Source organism: Podarcis liolepis, assembly GCF_965112155.1.
Source record: "Podarcis liolepis genome assembly, chromosome: 1".
NCBI lineage: Eukaryota > Metazoa > Chordata > Lepidosauria > Squamata > Lacertidae > Podarcis > Podarcis liolepis.
In genome coordinates, this window is record NC_139554.1 from 16,183,746 (window position 1) to 16,197,544 (window position 13,799).

Genomic DNA, 13,799 nt, shown 5'->3' on the forward strand with positions numbered 1-13,799 from the left:
GGCTTAGTGAGCTGGGAAAAGTCTATGGCAGAGAGAAGTCTAGAATCAGAGGCAGAAGTTGAAGCAGCGGGGCGGGGGGGGGGGCAAGATAAGTCAAGAGGCAAAGATAAGTCAGGCTGGTGAAGAGCAATGGGTGCCTCCCTTCCTGTTGCAAAAAGCTCCCCTCCCTGGTTGTTTCCCAGAACCAGAAGAGGCATGAAAAGGGTGGAGGAGATGATGCACACACACAGTCTCCAATTGCTTGGAAGAAACCCTGGAGAGCTGGGGAACTTCAGTCTCAACAACTGCTCCATGGGGGCAAGGCCTATTGAGGAGGAGTTGCCACGCTCATTAGGCCTGACAAATGGTGTTTTTGCTGATAAAGAGTTAACTCCACTTGCACAGTGTGATTTACTGCTGGCTTGCTCCTGACACGAGCCGTCCCACCTACATCACCAAATTGTTTTAAGAAATCCAAAATGGCAGAGAAAAAAGCTTAGTTTTTTAATATTATTTTTCCAACAACTCACTCAGAACTGAAATAAAAGCTAAACCCCACCCTTCTCCAAGGCCACTCCCCCTTTTCCTCCCTGGTCTTTTTTTGGGGGGGGCTTTAACTACAAATCCTAACATGCAGTTCAGCTACCACAATGCAACACCATCCCTACCTATAGAAATTTCGAGGTCAGGTGCAAGTAGTTGAGGTTATAATTATGGGTGGTGACTGGTGAGACCACAGAACACTGAAGGCTACTGGAGACAGGATGACATCTGTGGAAGAAAAGAAGTGGAAGAGGAGGAAGAGGAGAAAAATTTACCAAAGTGGGAATTTTATGGCAGGTACGGGGATGGAGGGAACTGGTATCAATACCTGCTCTGATTTTGCAACTGTCCTAATTCACTTGAGCTAAACGTTAGTCCCCATAAGGTCAACAGCTTCTTGCAAGTAATGTGTAGCTATTTGGGTTATAAAGCTGTAATCCTTTGCATTTGGAGTATCTCATATGGAATTTGATGAGCATAGGCCTAGGATCAGACAGTAACTCTATTTTTCTTCTTCTTCTCAGCAGTGTTAAACAGATGGAGAAAGAATCGTTAAAAAAAAATAGCTCATGGTAACTTTTTGGGGGTGGAGTCTTTTGATAGCATTGCCAGTTTGTATAGAACCAAATGGAAAAGCATGCATTTTGGAAAGCCAGTCTCACGTGGCATATTGGTACAACAAATAAGACAGAGCTCAAATTTTGCTCTGTGTGCTGCTCCAAAGTAAAAAAATAAAAAAAAAATAGTTGGTGTGAATTTTACCTTCTGTGTGTTCAGTTCAGCCTCTGTGTCAAAGAGCAGTGATCCTCAAAACTGTTTTTAAAAACTTGATGGCCCTTTACCATTAAGGTCCCAGGGTCAGTTACAACAATAAACTATAGAGTTCTAAAACAAATATATCGGGACCATAAAGCAAGAAACACGTAAAAACAGATCCACTTATAGAAACAGCTGAAAATGTTTCTAATACAAACCTCTCAGGTGATGTTCCATACCACATTTGCTTAAATTCATGTCAGGAGATTGAGAAAGAAAAAGGGAGGCCAAACACAGCCGCTCACTGGTTTAAGAGCTGATTTCCCCCCCCCCCCCTAACCAAACACTTTCCCCTTCTTCTGTAGTAGATTCATGTGATCTTCGGAATCCAGGGGGGAAATCTGATGAGATAGAGCGATTAGCTCACAAGTACATGGTAAGATTTTCACTTTAAAATGCTGATTTGAAAAAGCAAAACTTAGCAAGGAGTGGCCTCCCCTGACCTAGGGATGGCTTTGATCGCACTGGTAAGCTCTGCTGAGCCTTGTGGCTGGGATGAAGCAGCTTAAGTCGAGCCACCTGTGAAATGTGAGGTGGGAACGGCTGCAGGTGACGAGGCAAGACCCCAAGAGCTGCTTGAGGTAATCCTCTCACCAGGCCTTAGAGCTGATATTGTGCACCCCTCTTAATCCTTGACAAAGTTTAAAAATTTGCTTGTGCCTGTGCACGTTCCATTTATTTATTTCTACACCAGTTTTACACCTGAGCTCCAAGTGACATATATGGTTCTGACCCCCCACTTCCCATTTTATCCCCCTGAGGTGGGTTGGGCTGAGAGACAGTGGTCTGGCCCAGGGGGGTCACCCAGTGAGTTTCAGGGTCAAGCTGGGATTTGAACCCTTGTCTCGCAAATCCTAGGCTTTGCACACGTTACTGATTTAAAATGCAAACTCTTTCTCAGTTTGGATTGAAAGTGGTTTTGGGGGGAAACACATCAAAACACAGTATTTCATTAAAAAAAATGGCAAGATAGGTGTAGGATATGGATTGCATACAATTCTTCACAAAACAGCAGCAGGCAGGGCCTGGATGTAAACAAGAGGGTGTACAAACCCATAGGCTGTGTTCAGACGTGCGGATTATTGCGTTGGTTTTCCTAGTCATAGTCCCAATTTCTTACACCCTGTCGCATTATGGAACACAGGCTTTTTGCTTGAAATACCGCCATGTTGCGCTAAAATTCACTTGTGGCAGTGTCTGTGGTGCAGCACTTGATTGCCACCCTTTAAACACACACATGCTTCTTTCCACCCATGAAAATGGCGGGAAGGAGCGACTTGCCTGTGGGAAGTCTACGAACTGACAGGAGCAGAACCGCACTCGGCTCACCTGTGATTCCCAGTTGCTGGTAGCCATCATAGTAGGTCCACAACTCATCTGAAACCTGGGAGAGCCACTGCCAATCTGTGTGGGCAGTACTGAGTTAGACGGGCCGATGTTACAAGGCAGCTTCCTTGTGTTTCCTAAATTTTCCTGAAGAATAATTGCATCATCTTCTTTGGCGATCACTCGTAGCCGAGTAAGATTGTCTTCCATGAACACGGTCTTAACAGTGAGTTCGTAAGTGACACTGGAGGCCAATTCGGGATCCACACGTCCTTCCACAGTGGGGACATAGGTTTTCAGGTGGGAGTTGATCATGGTGAGGGTTTGCCAAGCATGCCTTCCTCTTAGCACATTTCTTCCTTTCATCCTGAGTTTGAGTGTCTTCAAAGCCCATGACACCTTTGGTAAAGGCTGTTCTCCAACTGGAGCACTTGCAGGCCAGTTTCCCCCCAGTTATCAGAGCTTATACTACATTTTGTTTTAGATTTGCCTTTGACAGCATCTTTAAACCTCTTTTGTTGTCCACCGGTATTTCGGTATTGCATCATGCATGGGTAGGAACTGTGCAACAAGGGTGACTCCACATTGCTCCAAATGGCAAACTACTCTGCCTGTTTGTTTAAATCTGGGCAAAGTGAATAGTTTTCAGGTGTTGAATGGGAAACTTGAGGAAGACCGTTTAGTGTGTTTGGCAGTGGGAAGTTTTTGGGAAGCTAAGGTTGCGGGCAGCAGGACTGAAGTGTTTTAAGAATATTAAATGAAATCCCCTTGTATTCACCAGCTGTTCTCTTTCACAGCAAAAGTGTACTGTTGAGTACAGCAGTGAATCTGAATCAGATACCGACATGGAGGTAATATATAGATACAAAGTTTTATCCATCCAAAAGCTATACAGTGGTACCTCGGGTTACATACACTTCAGATTACAGACTCCGCTAACCCAGAAATATTAACTCAGGTTAAGAACTTTGCTTCAGGATGAGAACAGAAATCATGCTCCGGCAGCGTGGCGGCAGCAGCGGGAGGCCCCATTAGCTAAAGTGGTGCTTCAGGTTAAGAACGGTTTCAGGTTAAGAATGGACCTCTGGAACGAATTAAGTACTTAACCTGAGGTACCACTGTATAAGTTTAATTGCAACACAATCCCAACCATTTCTAGTCAGATTTAAGTCCTATTGAATTCAATTTACTCCCAAGTAAGGCTTTCCCTTTGAAAGCCTTGTGTGGTGATGAAGTTGTTCCAGTAAATTTAGTGTGTGTGTGCGTGTGTGTGTGTGTGTGTGTGTGTGTGTGTGTGTGTGTGTATATATATATATATATATGCAGGTTTTGGTGTCTTCGGGTGTCTTCCCGTGTAAGAGTTGGGGTGTCTAGGCGACGTTTCGACGAGGTCTCACTCGTCATCTTCAGGCTGGTGCTTACGGCTTCTTGTTACTGGAACAGAGCAGGATCTCAGTGTTTGAGTTCCTATAAATACTGTTGAGGGGGTGTGGTGTATTCTGGGCAGAGAGGAAGTTCCCAGGATAGTGTGACTTTTCTTCTTTTGTTCCTTAATTACTTGAGGGATATCTTGAGTGATTTCTTGAGTGATATTCTGAGTACCACTTAGGAGGGTCATTAAGAGTGGATTAGTTGCTAAAGCTTTCGTGTCTTGACCTCTTGAACTTGTGAAGAGTTTTTCTGAGAAGATGGCTGTACTGCACTTAATTGTGCTCTGGCTTGGCTTCGTGTATAGGGGCGAGCTGTGGTTTTGTGCCCTGTGCCAGTCAGATCTGTGTAGGGATTGCAGGGGGGTGTAGCATCCGGAGGTGCCACTATGGTTTGGCTACTGGATGGTGTCTGTAATTTATCTGTGGAGAGGGTCTGGGTTTGGGTCTGGTGTGGTTGATTGGTGATGGTGTTCTGTGTGCCTCTGGTTCTGGTGTCGGTTTTTGTGGGGAGGGCTAATTTCCAGATGTCTGGCAGGCGGGACGTGTCGTCACGCTTGTTCATGTTGTGAGGGTGTTTCTCTATCTCGATGGCTTCCATGATTATTCTCTTGTGGTGATGTTCCATGTTAAAGAGCAATTTGGAATCTGCAAAATTAATTTCGTGTCCTGTTTCTTTCATGTGTTGGAAAAGAGAGGAAGTTTTTTCTTCTTTTTTGACGGCATTCTTGTGTTCTGCGATACGTGCATTTATTCGTCTGTTTGTTTGTCCAATGTACGTGGCTGGGCAGACTTTGCAGGGTATTTCATAGACCCCTTGGTTTTCCAACTGGATTTTATCTTTGGGGTTTCTAAGGATCTTGGCTATTTTTTGGTTGGTGCAAAAGGCTGTTTTGATATTGTGTTTATGGAGGATTTTGCTAATTTTATCTGTAGTGCCCTTGATATAAGGAAGGAGGGCCATGCCATTGTTTTCTTCTGTGTCTTGGTTTTTGGGGGGTGTTTCTTTTTGGATTAGCTTCGTAACCCTGTTTTGCTGGTATCCATTGGCGATTAACACATTTGAGAGATTCTGTAACTCAGTTGTCAAGTGGTCTTTGTCAGCCAGGCGTTTGGTTCTGGAGATGAGAGTCTTGGCTACGGAGTTTATTTGTGCAGGGTGGTGGTGTGATTGTGCATGTAAGTAGCGGTTGGTGTGTGTTTTTTTCCGGTAGATGGTGTGTCCTAGGGAGCCATCAGGTTTTTTGTAGATTAGGACGTCAAGGAAGGGAAGTTGGTTGTTGGCTTCTATTTCCATAGTGAATTGTATTTTGGGGTGTAGGCTGTTGAGATGTGTGAGGAAGCTATCTAGTTTTTCTTTCCCGTGTGGCCAAATTACAAAGGTGTCGTCAACATATCTGAGCCAGAGTTTGGGTTTGTGTTCTGACTTGTCTAAAGCATTGGTTTCAAAGTGTTCCATGTACAGATTTGCGATGACCGGTGAGAGGGGTGATCCCATAGGTGCTCCTTCTATCTGTTTGTATCTTTGTCCATTGTGGATGAAGTACGTGTTGGTTAGGCAGTGGTTGGTCAGGTCCAGGATGTATTCGGGGGGATTGTATTTGTTTTGGATGGCTGTCAAGGCTTCATTAATGGGCACTTGTGTGAAGAGAGATACAACATCGAAGCTCACAAGTAGGTCATCGGGATGTAGGTTTTGCTTCTTTATTGTTTCTATGAACTGGAAGGAGTTAGTAACGTGTGAAGCGATGGATTCTGCATAGGGCTGAAGTTGCTTAGCGAGAAATTTAGCGAGATTTTGTAGAGGTGAGCCTATGGAGCTGACTATTGGTCTGAGTGGTGTTCCTTCTTTGTGTATCTTGGGGAGACCGTAGAGTTTGGGGCATCTGGATGATTTTTCTCTGGGGATGATTCTTAGCTGGATTTCTTCACTGATAGGAGAGGCTTTTATTTTGGATTTGGTGGTTTTTTCCAGATAGGTGGTGGGATCTGTTTTTATAGGTTGGTAGGTGGGGTCTTGGAGTAGATTTGATAGTTTTGCTTGGTAGTCCGATGTGTTCATCACAACAGTGGCATTACCTTTGTCTGCTGGGAGAATGATTATGTTGTTGTCTTTCCTCAGGTTGGTGAGTGCTTTCTGTTCTTCTTTGTGTAAATTGCTTTTGGGTGGTTTGCTGGAGCAGAGGATGTTGGTGACTTCAAGTCTGATTTTATTGGCTTCATCTGGGTTGATTTTGGTTAGGCTAGCTTCGACTCCGCATATGATGTTTTCCGTGGGGATGCGTCTCGGGGCGACTGCAAAGTTGAAACCTTTGGAGAGTACTTTGGTTTCAGTTGAGGTGAGGATCCTGTCTGATATGTTATGTACTGTTTGTTTCATGGGTTGTTGTGGAGGTCAAGACACGAAAGCTTTAGCAACTAATCCACTCTTAATGACCCTCCTAAGTGGTACTCAGAATATCACTCAAGAAATCACTCAAGATATCCCTCAAGTAATTAAGGAACAAAAGAAGAAAAGTCACACTATCCTGGGAACTTCCTCTCTGCCCAGAATACACCACACCCCCTCAACAGTATTTATAGGAACTCAAACACTGAGATCCTGCTCTGTTCCAGTAACAAGAAGCCGTAAGCACCAGCCTGAAGATGACGAGTGAGACCTCGTCGAAACGTCGCCTAGACACCCCAACTCTTACACGGGAAGACACCCGAAGACACCAAAACCTGCATTCCTGTACCCGTGAAAATCTACGAAAGCAAATATATATATATATATATATATATATATATATATATATATATGCTTTCGTAGATTTTCACGGGTACAGGAATGCAGGTTTTGGTGTCTTCGGGTGTCTTCCCGTGTAAGAGTTGGGGTGTCCTAGACACCCCAACTCTTACACGGGAAGACACCCGAAGACACCAAAACCTGCATATATATATATATATATATATATATATATATATATATATATATAGGGTATACCCTATGAAAGATATATATTTAATAGAAGTTGCCCAACACTTTTAACACTTAAAGATGAAGCACGTTGTTAGGAGAAGAGCACCCTGTAGGGTTGTGGGCATTCAACAAAGCCCAACTTGGAGTGAATGCATTGAAATTAATGAGTGTAAGTTAACCATGTCCATTCATTTCAATGGGTCTACTCTCAATAGGACTAGCGCTTCAAAGAAGGTAGATGGTCACATGCAGGCACACAAAGACATAGACCAGGGGTAGGCATCCTAAGGCCCATGGGCCACAAGCGGCCTGTTGTTGTTGTTTAGTCGTTTAGTCGTGTCCGACTCTTCGTGACCCCATGGACCAGAGCACGCCATGCACTCCTGTCTTCCACTGCCTCCCACAGCTTGGTCAAACCCATGTTCGTAGCTTCGAGAACACTGTCCAACCATCTCGTCCTCTGTTGTCCCCTTCTCCTTGTGTCCTCCATCTTTCCCAACATCAGGGTCTTTTCCAGGGAGTCTTCTCTTCTCATGAGGTGGCCAAAGTATTGGAGCCTCAGCTTCACGATCTGTCCTTCCAGTGAGCACTCAGGGCTAATTTCCTTAAGAATGGATAGGTTTGATCTTCTTGCAGTCCATGGGACTCTCAAGAGTCTCCTCCAGCACCATAATTCAAAAGCATCAATTCTTCAGCGATCAGCCTTCTTTATGGTCCAGCTTTCACTTCCATACATCACTACTGGGAAAACCATAGCTTTTACTATACGGACCTTTGTTGGCAAGGTGATGTCTCTACTTTTTAAGATGCTGTCTAGATTTGTCATTGCTTTTCTCCCAAGAAGCAGGCGTCTTTTAATTTTGTGGCTGCTGTCACCATCTGCAGTGATCATGGAGCCCAAGAAAGTAAAATCTCTCACTACCTCCATTTCTTCCCCTTCTATTTGCCAGGAGGTGATGGGACCAGTGGCCATGATCTTGGTTTTTTTGATGTTGAGCTTCAGACCATATTTTGCACTCTCCTCTTTCACTCTCAATAAAAGTTTTTTTTAATTCCTCCTCACTTTCTGCCATCAAGGTTGTGTCATCTGCATATCTGAGGTTGTTGATATTTCTTCCAGCAATCTTAATTCCGGCTAGGGATTCATCCAGCCCAGCCTTTCGCATGATGAATTCTGCATATAAGTTAAATAAGCAGGGAGACAATATACAGCCTTGTTGTACTCCTTTCCCAATTTTGAACCAATCAGTTGTTCCATATCCAGTTCTAACAAGCGGCCTACAGGGGTCATTTAACCGGCCCACGAGCCACCCCCAAACTGAGCCACCCTCTCGGCGAGTCCCCGCGCACTGAGCTAAACCAGCACAGCGCCTCGCTTCCGCAGTGCTGAAAATCGCGTCTGCGCACATGCTGAAAATTGCGGGCGTGGGCGCTCACAATCCAGCCCATGGAGGGATCTCCGCTGGAGTGAACCGGCCCATGCGAGGTAAACCTTGCTGACCCCTGACATAGACATACACAGTTCGGGTTGTCGAGTCCTAGGCTTTGGCTCCTGAGACTCTGATTTTCTGCAGTCAAATGCTCAGGACAGCAAGTTTAAATGTCATATATCTGAAGGAGCGTCTCCACCCCCATCGTTCTGCCCAGACACTGAGGTCCAGCGCCAAGGGCCTTCTGGCAGTTCCCTCACTGTGAGAAGCCAAGTTACAGGGAACCAGGCAGAGGGCCTTCCCTGTGGAACGCCCTCCCACCAGATGTCAAAGAGAACAACTACCAGGCTTTTAGAAGACATCTGAAGGCAGCCCTGTTTCGGGAAGCTTTTAATGTTTGATGTATTATAGTATTTTAATATTCTTTTGGAAGCCGCCCAGAGTGGCTGGGGAAGCCCAGCCAGATGGGCGGGGTATAAATAATAAATTATTATTATTATTATTATTATTATTATTATTATTATTATTATTATTATTATTATTATGTTCATCTATAAGACCACCTCCTTCCTTTGAATTTTGGGTCTAGGAGTTTTGCAGTAGTATTTTAAAATGTGACTTAAAAAATATATATCCTAAAACAGAGAACATTCCCCCCCTGCCCCCCAAAATGAAAATTTGTAGCATTCTCCCCACCCTGCAGCCAAAACCCCAAAGAACCCTGTTATTTCCACCTGCAGAATGTTGTTTGGTTTCATCTCCATTCAACTGGGCCACATCCCTTGCTTTTTGCATCCGTTTTCTCTCTCTTAAGAGTTGGCAACCCTATGGCATCATGAGGTACCATCTTGTGGCATCATCACGCCCAGCCCTCTGAGCGACCAGCTTTGCAGTGCGAGAGACTTGGCACCGATACTAGATTATTAGTATCATTATTCATTAGTTGCTTTTCTAAAATAAAAAAGTGACCCAAAGTGACTTATAAATGCTTAGCAACCTGAAACAACTTCTTTCATCTCAACGTTGCATGAGGCTCCTCTTGGTCACGCAGATGAATTCTGATGCATTTATTTGCACCTTCTACTAGCAAACAATTGAGAAATAAGCTCTAAGCTCCAGGTCACAGAACTCTTCTGCCGAGTCTTTGCTCTGCTGGTTGAGCTGAATTAGGAATTCCTCCCCCCCCCCCACCCAGTGATAACATGGAAGCAGGTTAAGCACTTTGCCTGCTCCAGTGCCTGCTTATTCCCTGGTACAGATTGCTCCTAACTATCTCCCAAAACACCTTATGGAAAGCAATTGATAAGTGGTTATCTTAAAAGGGCAGTATAATGTGTTTCCACGAGGCTATTAAATTACATTTTGCCTTTGGGCTCCAGAAAGTGAAGCTTTTAGCCAAGCGTTTTGTATCTTTGGGTTGCTGTGCATTTGGTTGTGTACTTAGACTGGCTAGCACTTATCTTCAAGGTTGCCGCTGGCCAATACACGTACACTATAGCAGAAAAGCAAATACAGTACTAAGCAGCAAAGGCCTCCCTTGAAAGCAGAGCACAGTCCAGGGGTCAGCAAACTTTTTCAGCAGGGGGCCAGTCCACTGTCCCTCAGACCTTGTGGGGTGCTGGACTATATTTTTGGGGGGGAGAAATGAACGAATTCCTATGCCCCACAAATAACCCAGAGATGCATTTTAAATAAAAGCACACATTCTACTCATGTAAAAACACACTGATTCTCAGACCGTCCGCAGGCCAGCTTTAGAAGGTGATTGGGCCGAATCCAGCCCCTGGATTACAGAATACAGAATTGGAGACAAGAGCCTGAATCCAGCTCAGGCTGCCTACAGTTTGTGGAAGGGTCTTTTATGGCGTCTGCTTGTTGCATTGGGCTGCTGTTGGACATAGCCTGCCCTGCACTGAATTTGAATGCAATAAGGGATTTTGTTCTTTCAGCTAGCAATGCCATTGTAGTAGAGTATTTTAATGAACTGTTAGCTATGAAACATCTCATAATGATTTGCAGCATCAACTTTGTATCCGATGCAGATACAGGTGGAATCTAGACACATATCAAAAAATGCTGTGAAAATGCTATTAAAAAAGTTTTAAAATATATATTGAATTTGCATTTGGCTCATCATCTAGTGTCACTTTGGATAATGCACTTAAGATATATTTGTAGCTGTATAGGTGAGCACAGACAGGGATACAAATCTGCACTTTAAAGGGCTTGTTGGAAAAAGGAGGTATTCAGAGTACCTTATCAAGAGGTCAAAATCACTAGCTAAAGAATGCGAAAGTAGAGAATGTGTACCTTAAAGGTAAAGGGACCCTTGACCATTAGGCCCAGTCGTGGCCGACTCTGGAGTTGCGGCGCTCATCTTGCTTTATTGGCCAAGGGAGCCGGCGTACAGCTTCCGGGTCATGTGGCCAGCATGACTAAGCGGCTTCTGGCGAACCAGAGCAGCACACGGAAACGCCGTTTACCTTCCCGCTGGAGCGGTACCTATTTATCTACTTGCACTTCGACATGCTTTCGAACTGCTAGGTTGGCAGGAGCAGGGACCAAGCAATGGGAGCTCACCCCATCACGGGGATTCGAACCGCCGACCTTCTGATCAGCAAGTCCTAGGCTCTGTGGTTTCACCCACTGCGCCACCCGCGTCCCATATGTGTACCTTAATGGTACCTTAATGCCCTTGCATCTGCACTAGAGATAAGGCGCACTTGCTCCCCATGCCTAGATTTACCCCCATTCTAGATGGCAAGGGGAAGTGCAGACAAGTGCTGAAGAATGGCAACTCTTGCATCTTACAGAAACATTTTGAAAACACCCTCCCAAATTGTAAAACAGGGGCAATTATTTTGCTAGAGGCAGCTAGCTAAAACTCCAAACTGTTCCTGGTATATAGGGGCAGCTGGGAGCACATGCACACAGTGAACCTGCAGAGTTTGAATGTGCTAAGCTTTGAGCAGTCAGGCTTTAACCATGCGCTATATACACATCAGAAAGTGTCTTATCCAAAACAGGTGCCGCCCAAGAGTGCGCTTTTGGCAGGATCCCGGGAGAGAACAAAACTTCAAGTAAGTTTTTAGTATCTATTCTCTTTTTTTTTTTTAAATAAATTTTTATTGATTTTACAAAGTTTTTTAAAACACAATACAAACATGTAAAAAGACATACAAACATGCATAACTTCGTAACCTTCATTTCATAGACCTTGTTTCTCGGACTCCCCCATACCTCCCCTTTCTGCATCCCAATATCCAAAATTTTTCAGCAACTTCTAATAATTCTGTCAAAAGAAATGTCTTACTAATCTTTCCTCCAATCTACTCTTACAGTTTTTAGTATCTATTCTCTGCCCTCCAATGGAATTTTGCTTTGCCAGCTTTGGCACCACTCCACTTTCATGAATACATCTGCAGAATGTGCTTTCAAACAAAAATGCATTCAACAGGTGCCTGTACTATATTGTATTATTAAAGTGGGATACATTCTTGCTTCCACCGTTAGGCTTAGATCAGGGTGGAATTTTTCCGAAGTTATCCAAGGTTGACTATTTAGTAGTAGTTCATTCTCTGATTAATGCATCAGATTAATGCAACAGCTCTTTATATCATTAACACGCAACGCAAAGCCACTAAGTGTGAATGTTTTAACCAGTTTGTTTAAAAAAACACAAGTTATCTCACAGGCTAGCAAATGAGCCACAGCTTAGTTTTCCAAAGCTTGGTTTCAGCTGCCCTTGCCCCGTGACTCTGTAGCATCTGGGTAGGGTGGCCAAACAAATCATGGTTAAACAAGACTGACCACAAAAGTCCTTGCATTGGCAGAACTTTTTAGTTGGATATTGGTGCCACATATTGGGTTGTTTTAAGAAACCACCATTAGCATTCTGAGCTGGTTTCAGATGTTGAAACAAACCACCTTAGCTTGGGCTAAACAAATCACAGCTTAAGCGTTATGTGCAAATCTGGGCTGTGCAACTTGATCCTGTCTAGTTTCAGAGACTCTTTCCCGAAAGTTGGCTGCTGAGAAGGAACTTTCCCTCTTGTTAAGTAAAGTCTTTTGCTGTGTCTGTTGCTTTAGTTCGTGGATCCTTATGATGGTGATGATGAAGAAATCTCAGGCAACTCCAGCAGTGCTTTGGGCTCCCTTGAGTCCAGTAGGGTGATCTTTCTGAAGCATCTGAGCATGGAAGAGAGTGTTCTTTCAGAAGGCCCAGAACCCCTCTCTGCCTTCACACCCATGGAAATCCCTCTAATTGTAACTCGTGAGGATGAACCTCAGCTGATTGAAGCAGCAGAAGTATTGCAGATGACCACAGAACCTTCCTGGTTTCCTGGGCCAGGTCATTCAAAGCGTGCTGTTCTCTCTGAAAAATCACCTTGTGGTTTTGTGCTACACCCGATGCTGGCCGATTGTGATAATCTGCGTGAAATTCTTAAGGTCAAGAGGAAGGAAGGGAGGGCTGTCCTAGACAGTGCTGGAGAAACGCCAAGGAAAATATTGCGGATGACTTGAGTTCGTGTAGCCTAACTGCAATCTACCTATGTCCGTGTGTGAAAACAATGCCTGTTGTTAAAATAAATTAGGTGGAGCCCACACGTGTGCAAGTCTTTTTAACATTTAAGCACTTCATTGTTCTTGCAAGGCCACATTACACAAAAAAGGTAATCACAAAAGTTATGGAAAGTTAGGAACACGTAGCACTAAAAAGGAAGTTCATACTAGAAGATGATTTCTGTCTTATCAGTGAGGAAGTAGTGTTTGTGAGAACCATCTATGTCCTAATCCCCAACTGACTGCCTTGCTACTCCTGGCTTTGCTAGTGTCAGTCGCCTGGTAATAAAGGCAGTTTGGAAGATACCAAATCACAGAGAATTTACAAAGAACAATTGTTACCCCTTTAGTGCAGAAATCTCAGTAACACCATACATTTCTTGCACCCCACTGAAATAGCAGTATTCGCCAGCCATTGTGCCAGAAGCAGCTGATGCCCCCTTTTCCCACTTAACTGAGCTTTCTTCACCTTGCTAACTTGATGTGTGCAATAGGCCATAGTGTTGTTTTAAATTATTTTAGTGCAGTTTTATTATTGCGAGCCTCCCTGAAGGTGGCTCACAGATTATAGATAACGAAATAAATAGCTCTAGAAAAGCGGCCCCCCAATCTGTTGCCCTCCAGTTGTTTTTGACTAGAACAATTCCCAACCATTGGTCTTGCTTACTGGGGTTGATGGGAATCCAACAAGAGTTGGAAGGCAAGCTTGTTCTAGAGCCTGTTTTGAAATACATACTGTAAAAGCTGAACTGA

General features: G+C 44.1%; 1 protein-coding gene across 1 annotated transcript; it reads left to right on the plus strand.

Annotated features, from left to right (window-relative positions):
• The first annotated feature begins 627 nt into the window (after positions 1–627).
• Positions 628–13,257, plus strand: LOC310714727 (uncharacterized protein). The gene is made up of 5 exons (XM_083520317.1): positions 628–819; positions 1,644–1,714; positions 3,462–3,515; positions 11,510–11,563; positions 12,573–13,257. The coding sequence occupies exons 1-5, from the start codon at positions 744–746 to the stop codon at positions 13,005–13,007; spliced, it is 690 nt and encodes a 229-aa protein (XP_083376443.1). The 5' UTR covers positions 628–743; the 3' UTR covers positions 13,008–13,257.
• The last annotated feature ends 542 nt before the right edge of the window (positions 13,258–13,799 follow it).

What these genes read in the sequence shown, in the direction of transcription:
- LOC310714727 (XM_083520317.1), top strand. Translation starts at nt 744, where the DNA reads ATGACATCTGTGGAAGAAAAGAAGTGGAAGAGGAGGAAGAGGAGAAAA. An exon ending in AAGTGGGAATTTTATGGCAG is followed by an intron (nt 820 to 1,643) that starts GTACGGGGATGG and finishes CTTCTTCTGTAG; the next exon opens with TAGATTCATGTGATCTTCGG. An exon ending in GATTAGCTCACAAGTACATG is followed by an intron (nt 1,715 to 3,461) that starts GTAAGATTTTCA and finishes TCTCTTTCACAG; the next exon opens with CAAAAGTGTACTGTTGAGTA.